The sequence below is a fragment of the Aspergillus flavus genome, chromosome 7 (assembly GCF_009017415.1).
Source record: "Aspergillus flavus chromosome 7, complete sequence".
Classification (NCBI taxonomy): domain Eukaryota; kingdom Fungi; phylum Ascomycota; class Eurotiomycetes; order Eurotiales; family Aspergillaceae; genus Aspergillus; species Aspergillus flavus.
The window spans coordinates 807,242-823,465 of NC_092404.1; the positions used below are offsets into that span (position 1 = coordinate 807,242).

Below are 16,224 nucleotides of genomic sequence, written 5' to 3' on the forward strand. Positions count from 1 at the left end.
ATCTCAACTGGAACTATACCAAGGGAGTTAATGGTGCGTTTCGTGCAATATGGAACTATACCTTTGCTCGTTGGTATGATCGTATATAGCAAGGTGTATGTCGATCAACATCTTGTGTGTAATATCGAGAAAACAGCCTACGAGAGTATGGCTTGCCACAGTTTCTGTACAAAACGAATGCGAAGCACTATCTATACGTGACTAAAGAGAACAGGATAATCCCGCAATGTTGCATTTGCAGTGGCATTTTTCATGCGTAGCTAACTAAAGGCAAAGAGGCTCTTGGACAACCTTCGACATGACGGGGCAATCGACCAGCCAGATCAGAACACTTGAACTTGCATATTAAGAGCATTTCTGAAACCAAAAGAAAAAAAAGTCGAGTAACAAAGAAAAGGATCGTATAAAGTTTGTTGCAAGATCATCGTCACATTCTAAAGTCATTCATGCTTTCGTAAATTGGCACTCTGAGCTTCGTCATTGGCCCATTCAAGGATAGAAGGGAATAGCCTCGGCGTCTTCGCTCCGCTTTGGGTAGTAAGGAATAGCCTCGGCGTCTTCGCTCCGCTTTGGGTAGTAAGGAATAGCTTCAGCATTCTCACTACGCTTCGGGTAGTAGGGAATGGCCTCTGCCTCCTCGCTGCGCTTGGGGTAGTAAGGAACAGCTTCAGCATTCTCACTACGCTTCGGGTAGTAGGGAATGGCCTCTGCCTCCTCGCTGCGCTTGGGGTAGTAAGGAATAGCCTCCGCGTCCTCACTACGCTTCGGGTAGTAGGGAATGGCCTCTGCCTCCTCGCTGCGCTTGGGGTAGTAAGGAATAGCTTCGGCATCCCCACTCCTCTTGGGGTAATATGGAATGGCCTCAACCTCCTCCGCAGCTGGGTAAAGCATTTATGAGTACACATTGATCGAGAAGTACGAGAAGGAGTCCTTACGAATTGGGGATGCCAGGGCCAGTGGAAGGCCGATAGCAAGCAGCACAGTAAAAATCTTGAACTGCATTTTTGGAGGCGGAGAAGTTAGGGCTCAACAGCGGGAGATAAGTCGGACCGGGTAGTTGTGGCGTTTTTGCACGGACTTGTGTTTGACAGATGTTTCGATGTCTAACGCCATGTTGGACACACGAAGGCCTAATCTTATACCTTAGATTCTAATCACAAATATCTGCCATGCAAGGCTTCAGCCGGAGCGGGGTGGAGTATATTCACTCCATGGCACGGTACGTTGGCAAGCCAAAACCACCCCTTACTCGCCGCTTCCCTTGCTTGCTTTTTTCTGTCGCTGCACAAAACGTCATATAACAAACATCACACTGAGAGTTTTAGGCGGTGTGGTCGGGTACCCTGCTAGTACCCCTCTTTGACTTTTGCAGGGTGCTGAAATCGTAAGGGGTAAGGCCATCAGGAGCTGGATTTCATCATAGTTGGCATACGGTGAAGTCCGATGCGAGGCCAAATACGTAGTCAACCAGCAGCCAGCCACTTCTCACAAAGATAACTACCCCTCTTTTCTTGCTCTAATCGACCATCATCATATCCAAATCGGAATCTCGAAGGCTTACTGGGTCCCTTTCTGTTGCGGTGAACAAACAAGCAACCGGCAGTTGATTCTCGGTCTGCGGTTGAGCCCTTGAAATATAGGTGAAGTTGGTCTCTTGACTATCCTTCCCATCTTTCAATCAAGCCGAAACATATCATGTCGCACTGCCAACTCAAAGAGACGGCAAGAACATCCATCGATGGGGAGGGCGGCTTTTGTAAGGGTGACAGCGAAAGAGATTCCGAGAGGGGTCTTCTAACTGACTCCCTGCCAGCGGAGTCAGGGAATTATTGGTCCTGCTCTGGTACTGAAAGCAAGAGACCTCACTGTTTGAGTCTTTGGATTATATGTTTGAACATCCTGATCTTCAGTGCCTCGATCGTATTCCTCTTATCACCACTCTCCAGCCGGGCCTGCCTCAGCCATCTCAGCGATCAGGACAAATGGAAAGCAACCTCATACTATGGTGAGCTGATACCACAAATAAGTGTCACAATCGAAACCATAGACTAAGTCTGCACTTCAGCTCCTATACTAGAAAGATTTGACATCCCGCGCGTCGTGCTAACGACGAACGGCTCATTGTATGACTCCGAGCCGCCCTCAATTATGCGCATCCCTCAAGGCGATGAAGCCGATGCAGAGTGGTCCAGGATAAGCTCTGGAGTATTCCCAATCCTGATCTCGGCGGAAGAGGTCCGCAAGTTAGGCAAAGACCCGGCACTAGCAGTCCGAGTCCCCGATGAGTTTGGTTATGGGCCTGATGCATACCTTGCACAAACAGAAGTTTTCCATCTCCTCCACTGTCTTGACATGCTGCGCAAAGAGATTTCTTACGAGCACTACTATTACCCAGAGTTCGGAAACAATCCCGATGCCCAGCACACGGCTCATATTACTCACTGTATTGATATTCTGGCTCAATATCTCAAATGCCAAGGCTCTACTGACGTGATTTTGTTCAATTGGGTTGGAGGTTGGGACCAACCTTTCCCAGACTTTATGAACAAACATGTATGTCGTGACTTTGAGGCACTGCTGGCGTATGTGAACGAGAACTCGCTTGCGACAGAAGTCTTTCAGAAGATGAAAGAGCCACCCGATGGTTACCCGGTGCAGCCCGATCCTTCAATAGCACCATTCGTTCCTACAGCTGTTCCTGGAAGTTAATATAACATTGTAGTGTTCGAAAAAAATACCACTATTAATAACACCATGCCATTGAAGTGATATGCCTGTTGAGTGAAATAATAGCAAGTAGACGAGGACACAAAAGGAGAAATGCTAATATGATAGCTCAAAGTTCATTGCTAAGATGTAGATGGAGTAGTTATCGGAGATGTCACGGCGATTTCTATGCAAATTCTGCTGTGTATCTTCCCCTGAATGCACAAATATTGTGCTTATCTATGTCTAATTCTCAGCTCAATTCTCGACACTATTGCACCTCAACAGATGTAGAGTAGGTATCCTTGCGGGCGAATAGACCAGTATAGGTGCAGCCTTTCCACTCGCATTCAACACTGCCAGCGTGACGTGCTCTACAGTAATGAACAGTTAGGTATCTCATGATTAGACAGGGCAAAGGTAGAAAAGGGAAAGCTACCTTGCTTTCGATCCTCTGAGGCGGGCATCCGGTCTCCGAGTGCGGGTCTTGGGTACTGTCACTGTCATAGAAGGTTGCTTAATGGATGAGACAGCATTGGGGTTTGTTGGAGGAGATTTAAGAGGTAAAATATTGTCATTGTCAATCACTTGTGGGCCAGATGTTGCGGCTGTTGCAAAGTCCAACGGTGTGTCATTAGCTAGCCAAGTGTCCGCGCCATTTCTAGGGCTGGTAGAGCGCACAGCATACCATGTTTCAGGCGAAGACAGGACTGGCAATGCATTTGACTTCATTAAGGGAGGTCTGTCCGGTGGAGACGAATTCTCGGGGTACGGGAACACAGTATGGGATGTGTGGCTCTCGTCCTCACTCCCATTTACCCACGGACCTGCCCAGCTCCTGCTGTACGGATCGGACGACATAAGGACAGCACTAAATAGACAAAACAAGGACGAGAATAACTAAGGAGAACTTGGGTTTTGTGAGGATGAGACGGGCAATTGAAGCATGATGAATATGAGGAAGCGATTAAATGGGGAACGGGGCTTTATACACGAACATGGCTGGGATTGAAGTTTTGTATAGAACACACGGCTAGGGCAACAAGAATATGGCTTTAAGGTTTACCATAAATCCTCATACATGATATGTAACGGGCCAATCACTGTACTACGTAACGGGCTTCGCTCATCTCAGCCACTAGGGCGATTAAGTAGAACGCACTATTCCAATTTTGGGTCTTCTGACCCAAAAGGAATAGAAGACCCAAAATTGGAATAGCGCGGTAATCGCAATACTGGGCTGGGAACATATGGGGAAGTTGGAAGTGTCTTGCTTCTAGGGCTATCTCAGCCGATCTCACCTCAGTAGTACTTCTCTATTTCTTTTTCACACTCATGTAAACCGATTTCCATTCTTACTAACCTTGGGGGACAGAGGACACCATCAATCTAGACTTCCGTGCACTGATTATCTTTCTTCTCTGGCTGTTGTTTCACGTATTTCCACTTCTCTGCGCCAGATTCCCAAGAATCCCCACCGTTTGAATTTTGCCTCGCATTGATACTTCCTGCGCATCGTTCAATATCTGAGGCATTTCCCATCTCACCATAACTCGCTATATCAAAACCAGGCCAGAGCAGCCAAAGCAGTCTTCCTGGCTCGAGCTATGTATTAAATTATATCCATCATCTTCTAGTTTGTGGACATATGATCTGACGAAGCCACATCTGCAAGGGTAATCCATTGTCCTGAGGTCCCAAACCCTAGTGAACTTTCATCATATTGCAGATTTTAGAAGACATACTCCAAGTCTGAACACATATATGAAGAGATAACCACTCATCTTGAGTCATGGCCGTTTCATAGTGTTTCCGTGGGGTCCTATGGCCTAAGAGGCCTCTAACCTATTCTCTGTTATATTTGTCTTCTTCGCAGTATGAAGTCGTATACACGCCAAGGAAGTTGGTGGATTTGATCTAGCCTCTTTTGTCTGGCTTCTAGATAGGCAACTTCGGCGCTTTTCTGTAGAATTCATATGGCCTCAAGGTTGCTATAGTTGCCATTTTCGAGGGAGAATCATCCTAAGCCTCGAGTGCAGCCATAATTCTCCGTACAGCCTCGCTCAGATACTCTTGAGGTTGTGAGAAGACTATTCTATACCATCCACCACGCTCCGAACCGAACAACGAGCCGCTAGCTAAGAAGACTTTCTTCTGTAATAAGAGATCCATGACCGTTTCACTGACTTCCTCAACGTCCTTGACCTCAGGGTGTAGTTCGCGATACTTCTTGCCCAGATTCATCCAAATGAAGAATGCGGCGTTGGCTCCAGTCGAATATTCAATACCGTTACTCTTGAGCTGCTGCACAACGAACGAATAGTTCTCCGAGAGCTTCTCGCGGTTCAACCGAATATATTCATCCGTAAAATTGACGTCTTCAAGCAAGAGAGATACCAGATACTCTGAGACCCCCGATACGTAAGAATATAGACCAACATTCCTTAATGCAGCCAGGATGTCACGATTGGTTTGTGAGATGATAACGCCTAGTCGGAGACCATTGGCGCCAAAGTCCTTGCTCACGCCCCATAGTACATGAACAAGCTGGGGATCAATGATACCCGTCAGATCAAGCGAAAGGGCAGATTCAAAGTCGACAGGCTTCGGACTCTCGTCAACGGTATTCTTCCAGACGGACAATGCATAAATCTCGTCACTGATGAAGTGCATCTGGTATTTTTGGCAGAGTTCCATCAACTTCAATAGCACGTCTCTGGGGTAGCATCGCCCTAGTGGATTGTGAGGATGGCAGAGTGCCAGCCCCTTTACTTTCCGTCCTGTCGTCTCCTGGAAACTCAACAGTGCTTGTTCATACTTCTGGACTGCCTCCAAACTGAACGGATCACAGTCATCAAAGCTCACGGGGATAACGGTTGCTCCAGGTCGCAATGATATATCCGGTATGAATGTCCCATAGTACGGTCTTCCCAGAAGAATTGCCTCACCAGGTTCCGTTATAGCCCAAGACACATGCTCGATTGCCGACGAAACACCGTTGGTAATAAACAGATGACTAGGCTCCACCGGATGGAAGGGACGGAAGTGTCTGTTAACAAAAGCAGACACAGCACGTTTAACTCTCCCTGACCCAGTAGGTCCATCATTATACGTGAGTAGCTTGGCAGGCAGGTCGAGTTGCCGGTTTATAAAACTCAGCAGGTGATCGTGCATCAGGACATTCTCAGCAACGCCCACATTCACGTATCCATTGGGGTTTGTCTTTTCGCACCATAGGTCATTCATCACGTCCCACATCAGGTTCTTTGAACCTGCTACTAGAGCGCTCTGTGCCCTTTGGGAGATGGTTGAATGTGTTGTTTCTGGCAGCGACATTGTGGGTGGTGGAACACTTAGAGAAAGCGAGCAAGGGGAGAAAGAAAGGGTATAGTGGTAAACGAATACCGAATACGACAGGTACTCTGCAAGGTTTATATTGCTGAATATCAAAGTTCTTTCTAGGCTGAGTCAAATTGACAAAAGAATTGGGTATACTTCCACAACCGACTTCGGCGTTATGACGGTTACGGACGGTTACATTCGGGTGGATCTCCGAGGAATGACCGAGTCACCGAGATTTTATCGTCCAATGAATTCGAGAACCCTCAAAGTCGTATACGTACAGACTCGACTTGCTCTATAGGCTATTTTCAACTGTATAATACCGCTAAAAAAGGCCTAAGTCCTAACATAGGTCATATATGTGCGTATTTATATACAAAAAGCGTATTAAAAATTAAGGATTTTCAATTCATGACTATGTCGAGACCCACTTAACCCCATTCCTTATGAGACTAGGGCAGGCAAGACCATAGCCCTATTCATTCCTAACAGGTGCAACCCTTAATCGCACTGGCTAGCTCACGTCGCCGTTCCCCAGGGACTCCCCCATGGCCACCCCCAAAGGGAAGGCAACAAGTTGAGAACAGCACTGTTTACAGCGTGCTCTGCTATTAGTGATAGAGTACACATTTTGATAGTCCCAACCTTTCCCACCTGGCGGATATATAATAGTACAGTTCGCAAAATTAGTGACCCTTGGCGGCAGGTTGAAAGGTGTTACTGTGGCAATGTGACTTTGAGCTAAATGCACCTCCCAGGCCAATATCAACATCATTCAAGAGGCGACAATGTCTCACTGAAAGCAAAGTAAGAGTTCCAGGACGACAAGCCGTCAAATAGTCTAAAGTTCGGCAACTCCCATGAATTATCGGCAACAGCTGAAGTACTAGCTTCCATATCCAGAGGCCAAGCATCTAGAATACCCTCCACGACACCTGTAGAAACTCCGCGACAAGGATCTCGGCTTGAATCGGGAGCTGGAATGATACATATTGTTGGGGTAAACTAAGCTTGCATGGCTACTATCATCCTTTGGGTATAGGATATCCTGGAATAATCTATACATCATGATCAGGAAGCCCTCTAAGCCAACGTGTCTGATATCTAGTACTTTGAGCGAAAGCTTCTGTACGCTTCAATCCTTGCCCTACCAAACATGATTTTATACTATACTTTTAAAGCCCTCCTGTACTGGAGCTACGAAGGAAAGGCTGATACCGAAGTTTATATGATCTTGATGATCCAAGAAACGTCCATTTATTTTCCACCAGAACTAGACATGAGTGAGGCTGACGTGAAAATAAGAAGAATGCACTCGCAGGAGACTCCGCATATTACAGTCAAGCTCTTTCCTTGAAAAACCTCGGTACTTAACGATTTATGTCCTGCTGGTTCGGAACAGGCAAACTGTACATTCTGCTCGAGACCTAATTGTTGATTTGACTCCAACATGCACCTAAGCTTGTGTTACCGCAGTGCATTGCATTGCTATATAAGAGGTGCTTCAATTGCAACACGTCAACCAATCTGAATTGCAGGACGGCACAGCCTGGTCTAAGCCCATATGAGCCAACCCGGGCAAATGCTGCATTCAAGCTCAAAGCGGGGTACCTGTATGATAGTCTGACTACGCCTCACGTTGTTGACTTCCTTCCTTAACCACCCACAAAGGCTATATCCAAGTCCCAACGTTTTGATTGCGATATACCGCACCTCTCCCCTTGAATCAAATTACATTGCCTAGTGAAAGGTCAGTATATTAACACCTTTGCAGGACACCAAAGAAGACTATCAGGCTGATCCTTCGATCCTCCGCCGAGATGAGCTCCAATCTACAGAACAATACCCAGGCAAATCAGGAGGCGGCACTCCAAAATCTCGAAGGAACCGACAGCAAACCGAAAACTATTAAATCTGAGGATCGCGCTGCCTTGAATGAAGCGTTGACGGACCAAGCCACCATGATGCTGCTATCAACGGCCGGACGCTCATCGCAGCAAGAACGTGAGCGAAAGAGAGCAGATGCGGAGGCTCGATCAAGAGCAAACGGGGGATTGTGATGGGGATTACTGTGGACTCAATCTCGTTGAGGCTACTAGACATATAAGATTTTTTGAGACAAGCGACGGGTTGTGGTCGATCGGAGGATAGTTTCGACGGCAAACTGAACGTGACATTCAGTATTGTCGATTGATAAACAACTTTTTCATCCATACTAAATTCAAGACCTCTATATCCTCTTAAACGAACGTAAGAATAATGATATCAGGGGGATCTGAGGGATCAGCTGACTGCAGCAAGCCCCGGCCCGGATATATTAAGCTCCGGGGCAAGGAGCGATTCCTCCCTATTTGAGAACTTGTAGACTCGCGTCGTAGCCAACTTTGGACGAGCAAAATGGATTTCGACGATATCAACCTCGACACTGTCGACAATCTGAGACAGGAATGGATCAAGTTGGCTTCCAACTCAAGTGCTGGAATCTGCGAGCTCGCGAATCGCTATCGGCAACGAGATGACTGCAAGCTATGTTCCATGCATTGTGGGTCGTTCAACTTTAGCTTCCGTCTTAATTGGGATGATGAGGGAGAGGACTGGTTAATCCGATTTCCACTTCCTGGAAAATCCATGTTCCTGGACGAGAAGGTCCGTAGAGAGGCGGTCTTGATGAAATACATCGCCAGAGAAACCAAGATTCCTGTGCCGCGCGTCATCGCTTATAGAATGGGAGATGAGAACCCAACCGGCTTGGGCCCCTATATTATAATGACCTGGATTGACGGCAAGAAGATGTCAGATGTTTTAAGACAAAACGATCTCCCTGACAAGCATGACACTCTGGATCCCACCATCAACCCCGAGACACTCAAGACGCTGTATGGAGAAATGGCGGAAATTCTGCTTCAGCTCTGGGGACTCGACTTTGACAAGATCGGCAGCATTAGTGAGGACAGCATGACTGGGAAGCCAGTTGTTGATGGACGACCCTTGACTAGGGAGCTGAACGAGTTGATACGGACCAGTGGATTGAATGACTGTACACCGCGAAGGATTTACCATACCTCCGTCGATTACATCACTTCGCTTTTAGCCTTGCAGTCAATGCACCTAGAGCAACAGCGCAATAGTGTGTATGACTCCAAGGACTGTAGAGAGAAATATGCCTGCCGTCAGTTGATGAAAGCCACCGCCCTGAATTTCATCCCCAATGAAGACTGCGGCCCCTTTAAGCTGTTTTGCGATGATCTGTGCCCTGGAAATGTTCTTGTAGATGACTCGCTTCGGATTGTGGGTGTTCTTGACTGGGAGTTTAGCTATGCAGCTCCTTCTCAATTTGCGGCAAGCATTCCTTGGTGGTTACTCTTGCGGCGGCCCCATTCACTTCTTAATCAATATGGTCCTGACGCTTTCTTTGAATCTTTTCTCCCGAAGGCAACTCTATTCTTAGAGGTGCTGGAGGAACGCGAGCAAATTCGGGGTTTGACTGGACATGATTGCCGCCTGTCAGTTCGGATGCGACAATCCATTGAAGACAAATCTGCATGGTTCACACTTGCATCGCATATGGTTGCTTCCGTTGATCTTCTATACTGGGATTTACTCGACGAATATTGCTGGGGACCGAGATCAAGCATAGCACAGAGAGTCCGTGCTATTACAACATCACCAGAAATGCACAAACGACGAGAGGATTTCGTTCATTTAAAAATCCAACAGCTTCAGGAATACTACAACGAACTTGGGGTGGATAATAATGTGAGCTATGAGCCAGAGCCACCTCTCCAGCCGATAGCTGAGCGTGACCCAGGTCCAAAGGTATGATGATGCCTTATGCACCCTATCCTATTTTATTAATTACTGATTCTTATTGGCTCAGTATCTGGATGTTGCAAACAGAGGCTTCTTGGAAGGAGCTCTTGTCGGATTGGCCGTTGGGTTGGGTATCACGATCTGCCTGAGGTGGCATCGGTCGCCCCTCTAGGGAGATCACACTTCCTGCTTACACAGAAGCTAACTTTATGCCACCTTGCATAAGACCACTGATTGCTAAGACGTAAACTTGTCAGTACGAAACTTCAAGCGGCATTCAAAGTCTTCAATCTCCCTAGCTGTGAAGTCCGAGGATGATTCTGGATTCCCTTGTCTGCTTCCAAACAGACCGTGCTACGTGAATCCAAGCCGGGGCCGCGCGCTTCTAGACATGCTACAGCATCTTGGCCACCTATCAAACGCCAACCGTGATCAGGCCCGGATCAAAACAGAATATAGCCCCGTACAGCATCTGAGGGTGCACCACCGCGAGGTAGATGCCCCGTAGCGCCGCTGACTTAGCTCCCCACGTGGACCCCACGGTGTCTTTGAAGGCGTTGAGGCTCGTGTCCGCCTTGTTGGACACCTCAGCCTTGTATGCCTCCATGCTCAGCTGCGAGTCGAGCTCTACCCCATAGTACGTGCCCGTACCCTGGGTAATGCTCCCGAGTTCTATCGAGCGCCCGCTTGCTGGCTGCCGGGGCGCTGCATAGTGCACTAGCTATGCTTGCATCGCTTACTAGTCAGGTCCGACTGAACTGCGTTCCCTGAATAGCGCGACCTCAGGGCGGCACTGCTCACCTAGTAGACAGAATCAGACCTTCATTTTCCGCGAATTAGAGCCTTTTCGCTTCAAGCCTAGATTACCGGCCAATACCGAATATCGCATACTAGATAGCTATAGTTGTACAGGTTATATGTTATTGCGTAGTACTGGTCATGAAGACGCAAGGGTCGGTCTTGACTCGAACGGGTCTTTAACTCCCGGAAAACGAACCTGTATCCTGGAAACAAATTCTGATATCGACCATAACATTAAAAGTAAAAAGTAAAGTTTAAAGTTTGTCTCCACTTCAAAGCCCGAAGGGTCGGCGATCGGTGATTGCGTCGGGTTACCGACAAGACATCAAGATGAATCTGTCAATACAAGTCCAATGCACACCTCTCTTTACCTCAAGACCGTAGGACTGGACGGGTATATAAGCGCTACAGTACACTTGTAGGTTCCCTTATGGTAATATAGTGATTACAATCATTCTCTTGGTTACTTTGCTCCGAATATCTTTGAGCTTGTACTGCCCGTACCTATTCGAGCCTCATGATCTGTCAGATGCTGTGAGGTCTTTGCGATAAATCACAATTAAAAAGTCTCAGTTACAGAGAATACAGGACACTAGGCAGATTATCATAGTTAAATATCCACGTTATATTATAAGGAACCAATTGCTAGACATCGTATGAAACTATATATATATGTGGAACAGCCAGATATTGGGGTACCTGAATGGGACCGGGACCACACTGTGCAAGCAAGCTTAATTAAAGCTTTGAGCGTTGCCTCTTGACTTAGAGATTAGTTTCTTATTTACACAAAAGTGGATTTCCCTATCTTTGGGGTTTAATGATGCTGAGCATGTATCTCCACCTCTAGCTGGATTAAGTACAAGAGAAGTCTACAAACACATGGTCCAAGCGCCCTTCAGCCACGAGCAAAATAGGTACAAGAGGTGTAGTGACTGGTAAGGGTCGGGCAATACCGCTTTCGCTTTCAGAGTATCTTACGTTTCTGGAGGTGGGCAATGAACATGGCTTTAATATAAACCGGTAGATTTTATAGGGAACTTGCCCGTGTATGAGAATCTTAGATCAATACATGATAGGAATTTTGTTGCGGCAAACCAGCGGCTATTGAAACACATTTTGCTTGAGAACAAGGAAATACGAACTGAAAAAGATCATCACCATGGCGCATTCCCAGCAGTGACTCGTAGAATGTCCGCCAACTTGGACAACACATGAGATGAAAACAACAAACACAGCGTCCCACGGCGGTGTGTAATAATAATGACAAGGGGAAGAAGAGTAAGTCAACAATGGAATACATGACACCAGATTAAAGGGAATACTCCGCCTCCTCTGTAGGTGGGATGCTGGTACGAAAGAGGTATTTGTACAGACGTTTCACATAATGCAAATCCTAAGAAGCATTTACTCGGGCTTGCGTCCAACCATCAGGTACATGGGGGTGAAAAGCTTCTTCTCACCACCCGCCACGAGGCAGTCTCCTGCCAACGCCAAGCTGTCGGCGGTCTTCTGGGTGCCCTTGGGAGCGAGTCCAATAGTTTCCAAAGCACCGACGAAGCGATGAGCGATGCCACGTCCCCACCATGTCATGCGGGCGATTGTGAAGAAATCCCAAGGCGAGGTCATGTGCTTGAATGACCCAGCAAGAGGGTAATACCAAGGGATAGCGTCGGGACGGTCAGCCAAATCTTCATTGTGAAGGACCTCGAAGCCGGCGTTCTTGAAGGCCTGAAGGCCCTCAGACACCTTGACCATGTTGGAGATACCATCTCCCTGCTCGATACCCAGACGGATCTTGCGGTGCTCGGCGTTATCGTTATCATATTCGTCGGTCATAAGCCACTCGTAAACACCGAACACACCACCGGGCTTCAGCACACGGAAGATCTCCTTATACACACCCTCGAGCTCAGGAGCATGGCATGTAGCCTCGATGGCATAGACAGCGTCGAATGAGTTATCGGGGAAGCTCATTTGCATAAAGTCACCCTTGACGAAGCTCAGTTTGTCGCTCAATCCCTCGCGCTCAGCATAGCGGGTGGCACGTTGAATCTGGTAATCATTGTTGTTGAATCCGACAATGTTGGCATCGGTGAATTTGCAAATCTCGCGCGCGGGACCGCCAACACCGCAGCCGACATCGAGGACCTTCATACCACTCTTGATGCCCATGGTATGAGCCAGATAGTGTTCATGACGGGCAATGGCTTGGTAAAAGGGCTCGCCCTGGGCAAAGCGGCAGAAATGGAAAGATGTACCCCATCCGTATTCATACAAATCGGTCGCCAGGTTGTAGTAACTGAAGGGTGTTAGAACAAAAACCAGTGGTATGAAGCTGGGTTGGGATTACATACTGTCTGGTCAAGGTAGCATATTCCGCACGGCGGGCCTGTTTATATAGTTAGACCACATGTAGACAAGGTGTACATTTCGAGTATTCCATACCGCGCGAATCTCCTCAGTCTCCTCGGCGGCATCCTTGTTGTCCCAGTGCTTGAAGTATTCATCAACAGCAGCCTTCTGCGCAGCGGCGTCCTTTCCTCCAAGCATGGCGGCGAAGCCTCCCTGGGCCTGGGACGACTTTCCATGAAGGACGCGGTTGAATTCAGCGTCACGAGTATGATTCTCTTGTTCCAAAGTAGCGGGAGCCATGGTTATAAGCAATTGGTGTTGAAGCCTTCAAAAAGGGGTGAAGTGGTGGAAGACAAGAATTCAGCAGGACAGCAATGATGGAGCGGGAAACTTCTGAGTGATTTATACCCACGAAGTAAAAAAAAGGAAGGAAGAAGCCAAGTAGCCGGATAGGCAACAGAAAAAGAGAGACAGGAATGAGAGAAGAAGAGGTCAAAAATAGAGCAGCAAAATAAATTCAAACAGCAACAAGATCGACGGAAAGAAAGGAGGCGGAATTGCGACGATTTGACACTTCCCCTGCCAATCAGCTGGCCAGCCAACCAAGCAGCAGCAGGCTAGACCGAAAGGGGCCATCCGGGGTTCTGGCCCTGGCGCCGGAAGGACGTTATTCCGTCATAGCGTTAAACCCCTTCAGGCAGTCACATGGGAGAAACCATCGTATTCCGCGTATTCGATGGAGATGGAGATTAAAGTCCACATTGATTTGATGTTACGAGCTCCTGGTGGACCCTTAACAATGTTCGTCTAGACACTTAATCTTCAATAATAGATTCTTATCGATGAAGAGCCCCCCACATGTGCATTTACCTCCAAATCTTTCAACTTCTCGGCTTCCGCGGACGTATCACGTGGGGTTCTACCGTTATGTCAGCACATTAGCCACTAAGCCACACCGCCCAGCCACAGTATGAACAAACGCTGCTATCGATAATCATCATTCTTTTGCCGGTCATTGAACGCCACCAACTCATCACATCTTCCTTGCTCTGGCCCGCGCCATCTGAGCTAGGATAACAACACATCAATATGCCTCCCCCGCAGATCAAACAAGACTTGAACCGGTCAGGATGGGAGACAACCGATTTTCCTTCGGTATGCGAAACCTGCCTGCCCGATAACCCGTACGTCCAGATGCTGAAAGAGGACTACGGCGCAGAATGCAAAATCGTAAGTCGGTTCCGTGTGTAGATTAGGTCTACCATATTCTCAATCTTGTCCTGCTAACTCAATGAAAAGTGCACTCGCCCGTTCACCATATTCCGCTGGAAGGCGGACCGCACGGCACGCACCAAGAGAACCGCGATCTGCTTAACCTGCGCACGTCTTAAGAATTGTTGCCAGTGCTGCATGCTCGATTTGTCATTCGGCCTGCCAATTGTCGTCCGTGATGCTGCGCTGAAGATGGTTGCCCCGGGTCCCGAAAGCACAATCAACCGTGAATACTATGCGCAGGAGCACGAGAAGGAAATCGAAGAAGGGCGCGGTGCGGTCGAAGCGTATGAGAAAACAGATGAAAAAGCGCGTGAGCTTCTCAGGAGATTAGCAAACAGCGAACCCTATTATAGAAAGCCCCGTCAAATCGAGGCTCCCCAGGATGAGGAGAGTGAGAAACCGTCGACAGACGCGCCGGTGGTACATAGCCGTTACGGCAATGGCCCAGGACCTATCCGCACGACTGAGAGCCGTAGGGGTACGCCTTTGCCTGGAAGAGGACGCGGAAATATGCGCGGTGGTCGTGGAGGCCGCCCGTTCCCCGGCACGGCTCAACTGCCGCCCTCCCAAGAAGATATTCTCCCGCCCGCGGATCCCAATGTTACGTCCCTCTTTGTCACTGGTGTTGAGGATGACCTTCCCGAGCATACTCTGCGTACCTTTTTCTCGCAGTTTGGTCAGCTGCGGTCGTTGGTCTGTTCTCATCGCGCCCATTCGGCGTTTATTAACTTTGCTACTCGCGAAGGTGCCGAGGCAGCTGCCAAGCACTGCCAGGGTAAGGCTGTCATCCAAGGTTGTCCGTTGCGGATTCGTTGGGGAAAGCCTAAGCCGTTGGATAACATGGACCGCGAAGAGCGTATGAAGTACGCGCGTGAAGGCCGCTCGTCCGCGACGACGGCGAGAGCCTCAGGCTCAGGTAACAAAGCGATTACCGCTGCTGGCGCGGATCTCGGTAAACAGGAAAAACCCCGGAGTTACGCTGTCGCTCCGCCCCCTGGTAGTGGTGAGGTTCAATATACCAGCTTGTCTGGTGATTAAGCACGTTGACATGTCCATTACTTCTCTTCATATTGTTCTTAGGAATCAGGAGGCATTACTTGTATGTTCAAAGCAGGCGTTGTTATGTGTGTCTATTTCTCTTGTTACATTTATATCTTCAATCGAAATACCCCAAAAGACGCCGAAGGAGAGAAAAGTTGGGTATACTATAATACAATGCAAAAATGCTGGTGTTATCATGTCCATCCTTCGTAGGAAGTTTCCACTCAGTGACACTTATGCCGAACAAGCCTTGTGAATCTTGATGTCCTTGCCCGCATGCTTAATCGAATCATTGTCACCACGCTCGATATCATCGTGAATGCGAAGTTCTAGAGAGCCCCGAGGGTTAGCCTCCATCTATATTCGACACATGCAAACCACTGCGCGATTAGTGAAAACCAACGTACCCCACTTTGCGGCTTCATCGCCCTCAAGTTTGACTCCTTGCACAATGTTGTGCTTCAAGATGCTTGCCACTTCGATGGCATGGTTGATCTGCATGGGTGTATCGATGCCTACGCGCTTATGTTCGTCGAATTGACGGCGTGCCTCTTGACGAGCGGCGAGGAGTACACGAGTGTCCTCTATGAGAGGGATAATCAGCCCTGAAAAGTGTTATCACATGAAGTAGAGTACTGACCATGGAAGGCAATGCGGGTAGCGCGGAGAATCTGACGGTAGGCGCCGCGTGCTGACAGGGCTGGAGCAGTCATTTTGTTGTTTATAAAGGATTATGAGTCGGAGGCTGTTCGAAGAAAGAATTTAATCGTCTTATATAGTTCTCTCCGTGCCAAATCCCGGGCTTTGCGGCGATTGTAGTCTCGATTCGAGAATTTGGCGACGAAGAAATTGGGTCGATGCGGCAACACAGATAGTCAACCGAGGTGATAAAGG

General features: G+C 48.1%; 9 protein-coding genes across 9 annotated transcripts; 4 read left to right on the forward strand and 5 right to left on the reverse strand.

Moving 5' to 3' along the window:
- Window positions 1–134: 134 nt before the first annotated feature.
- F9C07_2280651 (uncharacterized protein) lies at window positions 135–1,090 on the reverse strand. Its single transcript, XM_041287415.2, has 2 exons — window positions 936–1,090; window positions 135–878 (listed from the first exon to the last, which is right to left on the reverse strand). Exons 1-2 carry the CDS (start codon window positions 1,000–1,002, stop codon window positions 490–492), a joined length of 456 nt encoding a protein of 151 aa, XP_041150036.1. The 5' UTR covers window positions 1,003–1,090; the 3' UTR covers window positions 135–489.
- Window positions 1,091–1,093: 3 nt separating this feature from the next.
- Window positions 1,094–2,842, forward strand: F9C07_1843734 (uncharacterized protein). The gene is made up of 3 exons (XM_071508438.1): window positions 1,094–1,219; window positions 1,326–2,005; window positions 2,066–2,842. Exons 2-3 carry the CDS (start codon window positions 1,696–1,698, stop codon window positions 2,707–2,709), a joined length of 954 nt encoding a protein of 317 aa, XP_071366912.1. The 5' UTR covers window positions 1,094–1,219; window positions 1,326–1,695; the 3' UTR covers window positions 2,710–2,842.
- Window positions 2,843–2,863: 21 nt separating this feature from the next.
- Window positions 2,864–3,677, reverse strand: F9C07_1843740 (uncharacterized protein). Its single transcript, XM_071508439.1, has 2 exons — window positions 3,146–3,677; window positions 2,864–3,080 (listed from the first exon to the last, which is right to left on the reverse strand). Exons 1-2 carry the CDS (start codon window positions 3,565–3,567, stop codon window positions 2,978–2,980), a joined length of 525 nt encoding a protein of 174 aa, XP_071366913.1. The 5' UTR covers window positions 3,568–3,677; the 3' UTR covers window positions 2,864–2,977.
- A 1,051-nt stretch (window positions 3,678–4,728) lies between these two features.
- F9C07_5447 (putative aminotransferase) lies at window positions 4,729–6,042 on the reverse strand (the record flags this gene model as incomplete). The annotated part of the gene is made up of 1 exon (XM_041287416.1): window positions 4,729–6,042. One exon carries the CDS (start codon window positions 6,040–6,042, stop codon window positions 4,729–4,731), a length of 1,314 nt encoding a protein of 437 aa, XP_041150038.1.
- A 1,826-nt stretch (window positions 6,043–7,868) lies between these two features.
- Window positions 7,869–8,108, forward strand: F9C07_5448 (uncharacterized protein; the record flags this gene model as incomplete). The annotated part of the gene is made up of 1 exon (XM_071511356.1): window positions 7,869–8,108. One exon carries the CDS (start codon window positions 7,869–7,871, stop codon window positions 8,106–8,108), a length of 240 nt encoding a protein of 79 aa, XP_071366914.1.
- Window positions 8,109–8,445: 337 nt separating this feature from the next.
- F9C07_5449 (kinase-like domain-containing protein) lies at window positions 8,446–10,030 on the forward strand (the record flags this gene model as incomplete). Its single annotated transcript, XM_041295111.1, has 2 exons — window positions 8,446–9,864; window positions 9,926–10,030. The coding sequence occupies 2 exons, from the start codon at window positions 8,446–8,448 to the stop codon at window positions 10,028–10,030; spliced, it is 1,524 nt and encodes a 507-aa protein (XP_041150039.1).
- A 1,619-nt stretch (window positions 10,031–11,649) lies between these two features.
- F9C07_2280656 (S-adenosyl-L-methionine-dependent methyltransferase) lies at window positions 11,650–13,627 on the reverse strand. Its single transcript, XM_041295121.2, has 3 exons — window positions 13,108–13,627; window positions 13,017–13,051; window positions 11,650–12,961 (listed from the first exon to the last, which is right to left on the reverse strand). Exons 1-3 carry the CDS (start codon window positions 13,312–13,314, stop codon window positions 12,067–12,069), a joined length of 1,137 nt encoding a protein of 378 aa, XP_041150040.1. The 5' UTR covers window positions 13,315–13,627; the 3' UTR covers window positions 11,650–12,066.
- A 476-nt stretch (window positions 13,628–14,103) lies between these two features.
- F9C07_2229345 (pre-mRNA-splicing factor slt11) lies at window positions 14,104–15,327 on the forward strand (the record flags this gene model as incomplete). Its single annotated transcript, XM_041295112.1, has 2 exons — window positions 14,104–14,244; window positions 14,314–15,327. 2 exons carry the CDS (start codon window positions 14,104–14,106, stop codon window positions 15,325–15,327), a joined length of 1,155 nt encoding a protein of 384 aa, XP_041150041.1.
- A 237-nt stretch (window positions 15,328–15,564) lies between these two features.
- F9C07_5452 (mitochondrial zinc maintenance protein 1, mitochondrial) lies at window positions 15,565–16,043 on the reverse strand (the record flags this gene model as incomplete). The annotated part of the gene is made up of 3 exons (XM_041295122.1): window positions 15,565–15,659; window positions 15,738–15,914; window positions 15,971–16,043. The coding sequence occupies 3 exons, from the start codon at window positions 16,041–16,043 to the stop codon at window positions 15,565–15,567; spliced, it is 345 nt and encodes a 114-aa protein (XP_041150042.1).
- Window positions 16,044–16,224: the final 181 nt, after the last annotated feature.

Excerpts from the sequence above, each read along its gene's own strand:
- F9C07_1843740 (XM_071508439.1), bottom strand. The coding sequence starts at position 3,567 with ATGTCGTCCGATCCGTACAGCAGGAGCTGGGCAGGTCCGTGGGTAAAT. Across the intron at positions 3,081-3,145 it reads CTCAGAGGATCGAAAGCAAG|AGCACGTCACGCTGGCAGTG; the intron begins GTAGCTTTCCCT and ends TCATTACTGTAG.
- F9C07_2280651 (XM_041287415.2), bottom strand. The coding sequence starts at position 1,002 with ATGCAGTTCAAGATTTTTACTGTGCTGCTTGCTATCGGCCTTCCACTG. Across the intron at positions 879-935 it reads GGCCCTGGCATCCCCAATTC|CTGCGGAGGAGGTTGAGGCC; the intron begins GTAAGGACTCCT and ends TGCTTTACCCAG.
- F9C07_2280656 (XM_041295121.2), bottom strand. The coding sequence starts at position 13,314 with ATGGCTCCCGCTACTTTGGAACAAGAGAATCATACTCGTGACGCTGAA. Across the intron at positions 13,052-13,107 it reads AGACTGAGGAGATTCGCGCG|GCCCGCCGTGCGGAATATGC; the intron begins GTATGGAATACT and ends CTATATAAACAG. Across the intron at positions 12,962-13,016 it reads TATGCTACCTTGACCAGACA|TTACTACAACCTGGCGACCG; the intron begins GTATGTAATCCC and ends AACACCCTTCAG.
- F9C07_1843734 (XM_071508438.1), top strand. The coding sequence starts at position 1,696 with ATGTCGCACTGCCAACTCAAAGAGACGGCAAGAACATCCATCGATGGG. Across the intron at positions 2,006-2,065 it reads GAAAGCAACCTCATACTATG|CTCCTATACTAGAAAGATTT; the intron begins GTGAGCTGATAC and ends TCTGCACTTCAG.